We start from the raw sequence: 4317 nt of genomic DNA, 5'->3' as shown, positions 1-4317 counted from the left end.
GGTGCCAGCGCTGCAGGAGGGAGGCCGGGATCGCAGCTGGCCCTGAGGAGATGGGGTTGTGTTTCCAGATGGGAAACCAACGTGGAGAAAAGCGTTACCCCCCACCGAAGGAGGTTGTTTGATTAGGAAGATGCGGGCGACAGGGAAGGACGGAAGTTTTCTCCCAGGGGTGAAATAGGCTGCGTTACTTACAACGGGTGTCGTACCTCAGGCAGCTCCCTGCGCAGAGAGATCCGCTCGCTGAGCGCTTCGTTAAAGCCGTAGGTTTCCAAGCCGAGCGGCCGCTCCCCCGTTGCAGCCCCGTTGCCGTCCCCCAGAGGCAGGGACAGGAGCTGGGACTCGGGGTCTCCCTCCTTCGCCTCCGGCCGCCTGCTTTGCTGCTTCACCACTCGATAGCCTTTCCTGGCCTTGCTGTGGTTCCTTCGACCCGTGGGGGACACGACGGCCGCGATCAACTCATCCTCCCGCAGGGAGATGAACGGTGACAGCCCGTCCAAGGGGTAGTACTGCTGGCTCTCCTCCTGGGTCTCCAGCATCTCCTGGGTCTCCGCAAAGTCCACCTGGTGCCCTTCCCGGGGGTTGAACTCCACAGGCTGGAAAGTCCCGTCCTTGCTCCGGTTGCTGGCTGGTGGATTCAGCATTGTAACCATCAGCAGCAAAAAGCCCAGCATCAGCAGCAACAACAGAAACTGCAGCTTGCGTGATCCATATCTGCATTTCTTCCTTACGAACATACTGTTGGTGACAAAATGATACAGATTGTCATGTTAAATATCACTTGGATCTCGCTCAGATTCCAGTCCTCGGGTTGCAGCAACGCGCTGGTTTTCACTATCTGCCAAGAGGATTTCTTGTTCCCCTCACATTTCACTGATGCCGTTTCATGCTTTCCTCTCTATTTACAGACAAAATAGAAAACGCCTATTAATATTGCACTTACTGTGGTAAAATGCAGCATGGATCCAGCGAGATGGAGTAGGTCAGTAGTTAGGGAGTCCCGGCTCAGTCAGCAAAGAGCATGTTTAGCAAATGAAAGGAATAGCTTAAGTTTTGAGATTTTCCTTTTTAAATTCTAGGTAAAAAGAAATCCCATTTCTAACAGTTTCCTTCCAGAGTATTTCCTGCTTCTTCAAAGTTTCCCACAGCTGTCTGCTTTCACGTGCCTTATCTCCAAAAGCAGATCTGACAGCTTTCCCCCGTCTGAGGCTTCAAGTTCACTGTGATCAACAGATGAGAACTAGTCGGTCCCTGCCTTTGCTTCACACATAGCTCCAGCACTCAGTCAGGAAGCACTTTGCCAGACATAATACAGAGCAACGTGTGCGTCTTTCTCCTGGTCCTAATGCCCTCACTGTTCTTATCCTATCAAATCAAAACTTTGCAAAAGCTGTCGGAGGTGAAATATAAGAAGCAAAACGCTGTGTTATAAAACAAGTCAGGGCACACCACGAATCACTCTGCTTCTGAATAACCTTATTAAGTTACGAATGCTCAGAGTGAGAAGCAAGAATTTTATAAACTGAATAAAAGATGGAGTGCACATGATTTATTTAGTGTTAGATTTATTCACATGGTAATGTGCTAGCTGGAGCATATGAGTATATTTCATCTGCAATAAATATTTACAGCTGCTAGGATTTTAACACTGACATAAGGATGCCAAATTATCACCTGGCAGGCTGAAGTTTCCTCATCCATAAATTTGGTGTTGCACAGGGAGCAGCACTTCAAGTTTTCAATAGTCCAGGAATAACATGTAGAAAGCTTGGGCTGGAACAGCTCCTGACACTGAAAGAGAACAACTTCTGTGATTAAATGGGGAGCTCAGCCTCTGAAGTCTGTTTGCTAATATTGCTGGCAAGTGTGTTAGTGGGTACTGACTGTGGTGTTTTTTGCTGCAAGATGGGTGATTTTCCAATGGGAAAAGGAGAGAGACAGTCCACATGCTTCAACATCACGTGCCTCTTGGTCTGGCAGAGATCAAATATGGAAGTAACTCAGGTGTTACCAACCCTTTTGACACTGGAGATGTGGGATGTGATTTTTTTTTTTTTTTTTTTGCATATCTTGTAGTATTTGTTTATCAAAAATCTCCAGCTCTGGGAGGCTTCTGACATCTGGGGAATTTTCACATTCACCTTTTGTTAAAAAAGGAAATTTCTAGATGTTATAGGTAGAAGAAAAACCTGAAGACATGAATGCAGTATACGCAAAGGAAGCCAGGAATTCATTTTCTTTCCTTCTTCTGCATTACCTCCTTACAACCTCCTTGCTTCTGTAAGTTCAATCTATGGTTTCCTGGTAAATGGCTTTCAAAAAACTGAGTAGGAAAGGACACCGATTTTTGAGCTAAAATGAGTCATTGCCTTCGTAAGGAGGGACTAGAGAGAAAACTGCTGGAGACATGTAGTGTCTGGCACTTGTGTACTCCCTTAACTGTCTCATACAGAACGCCTTGAGCAAGTGAGACCAGTCTGCTGTGCCTTGGCACCTTCCCTACCTCAGCTGTTCTTAAAAAGATATAATACTGCTTTGATCATATCCTGATAGAAGGAGAATTTAGCCAATATTTTCATACTTCACCAGTGTGTGTGTCTTCCCTTTTCAGCTAAATTCACAGAAAAAATAACATTCCAACCACCTTCTGTTTTGAGAATATTTCTCCTTATCCTTCTTTTCACAGGAAAAAAAATGTGTTGATGAGGGAAGCAGCTCATATTTGCATAAAGGAAAATCTGAGCTCAAAAGCGTTCATTTAAATAACAATACGTGTCAGCCATAGAAAGGCAAAGGGAAATGGAAATGAAGAGACCTGTCTGAGGCACTGTGCAAAATGTTCAGTTTCACAGACTTCTATTATCAGTATATGGGAGAAAAGAAAAGAAAAAAATGAAAGAAGAGTATGTGTGGGATAAATAGGAGAAAGTATTGGCTTTCGTTTTCCATTTTGATCTGCTTGAGTATTTTTATTTCATTTAGTTGTAGTTTTGCTCTGGCCAAAATATTGAAACAAAATTCTGAAACAACTGATCAAGATAATTCTGCCCCACATTGGTAACTGCTGTGTAAACTCTGTCCTGGCATGTTCTGTGTTGCTGAACAAATCCACCTGGATCTCTCATGCAACTGTGTTTCAGCTTTAGATGAAAAGAGGCCCAATTAACAAATTTACATAAATCTTTGCTACTTTTGTGACAGAGCTGATAGGTCATTTTATCACTGAACTATGTGCATATATAATGTGACTTTTGAATATAACCTAATCATTTTAATGAAGAAGAAATGAACAATTACATAGGGAAGGTATGTGAAGATTAGTAAACTAAATGTATAAAAGTATAAAATCCCACATGTCACCATTCCAGCAGTCTCTATTCCCTGTCCAGCGTGGACCTCTCTACTGAAGCTTGTCTTGTTTCTGAAATGCACTTGAGGATCAGCACTGTGTTCTTATTTGCTTCCTGTCTAATAGTAAAGAAGGCCATGCCAAGAAAGCAGTGTCTTAAAGAGTGGCTATAGCAGTTTTCTCCACTTCCACTCTCCAAGTAAGACGTGTCCAACCTGAAATCAGTGGGCTGTGTGTGGCCTTTGGCAGCAATAATGTGGCTCAATCAGATCTTTTAGCATTATTATGTGTTTTTTAGCCATATTTTTTTGAGTCGATTGCATGTACCTGGAACACTGACTGCATAGGTGACAACAGAACACTGGAGGGGAGGGCACAGTGCAGTGCTGACTGCCTCTCATGCCCACCACACACAGTCGCATCAAAACCCATGTATGTTTCATGTTACCAAAACTTGTGCTACTTGTAATATGTAGTGATTGCCAATAATAATATTTCAACCTATGTACACATAGATGTGCCTTCAGAAAAAAAGGAGTATATGTTACTTATATACATAAACTATATTATACATTTTATATTGCATATATAAATGCAGCCCAAGACATCTCCTCTTCACACAGTATGGCCCAGGCAAGACAAAAGGTTGGACACTCATGCTTTAAGAGCTGCTTCTCACAGGTATCCTGATAGGATTGTCCACAAAAGATGTTGCTCTCCAGCTGCTATTCTTGCAGCAGACTCTAGAATCAACAGGAGAGAAGCATGTTACAAGCTGTGCCAAATAGATGAGCAATTCCTCCAGAAAGGGTCAGCCTCTAGGAAAGGTCATCAATATCATGTTTCTCCTGGGCAACCCATGCGAGTGGTAAAATACTAAGCAATCTTGCTCATGCAGACCCTGTTGTATAAGGTATACAAACCTTCAGAAAATAGAAAGTTGAGTCACAATGACTCCTCCATTCTTTAAT

At 43.2% G+C, this 4317-nt stretch overlaps 1 protein-coding gene across 2 annotated transcripts; it reads right to left on the bottom strand.

Moving 5' to 3' along the window:
• Nucleotides 1–6: 6 nt before the first annotated feature.
• LOC104911509 (polypeptide N-acetylgalactosaminyltransferase 15-like) lies at nucleotides 7–1809 on the bottom strand. Of its 2 annotated transcripts, none has more exons than XM_019616500.2 (2): nucleotides 1672–1809; nucleotides 7–735 (listed from the first exon to the last, which is right to left on the bottom strand). In XM_019616500.2, the coding sequence occupies exons 1-2, from the start codon at nucleotides 1692–1694 to the stop codon at nucleotides 189–191; spliced, it is 570 nt and encodes a 189-aa protein (XP_019472045.1). In that variant the 5' UTR covers nucleotides 1695–1809; the 3' UTR covers nucleotides 7–188. The 2 variants fall into 2 exon arrangements, with proteins under 2 accessions (XP_019472045.1, XP_019472046.1); XM_019616501.2 differs by lacking the exon at nucleotides 1672–1809 and adding an exon at nucleotides 941–1409.
• Between the last annotated feature and the right edge of the window lie 2508 nt (nucleotides 1810–4317).

Source organism: Meleagris gallopavo, chromosome 6 (assembly GCF_000146605.3).
Source record: "Meleagris gallopavo isolate NT-WF06-2002-E0010 breed Aviagen turkey brand Nicholas breeding stock chromosome 6, Turkey_5.1, whole genome shotgun sequence".
Lineage (NCBI taxonomy): Eukaryota > Metazoa > Chordata > Aves > Galliformes > Phasianidae > Meleagris > Meleagris gallopavo.
The sequence above is the reverse complement of the archived record's forward strand: the minus strand, read 5'-3'. Positions and strand labels throughout refer to the sequence as shown.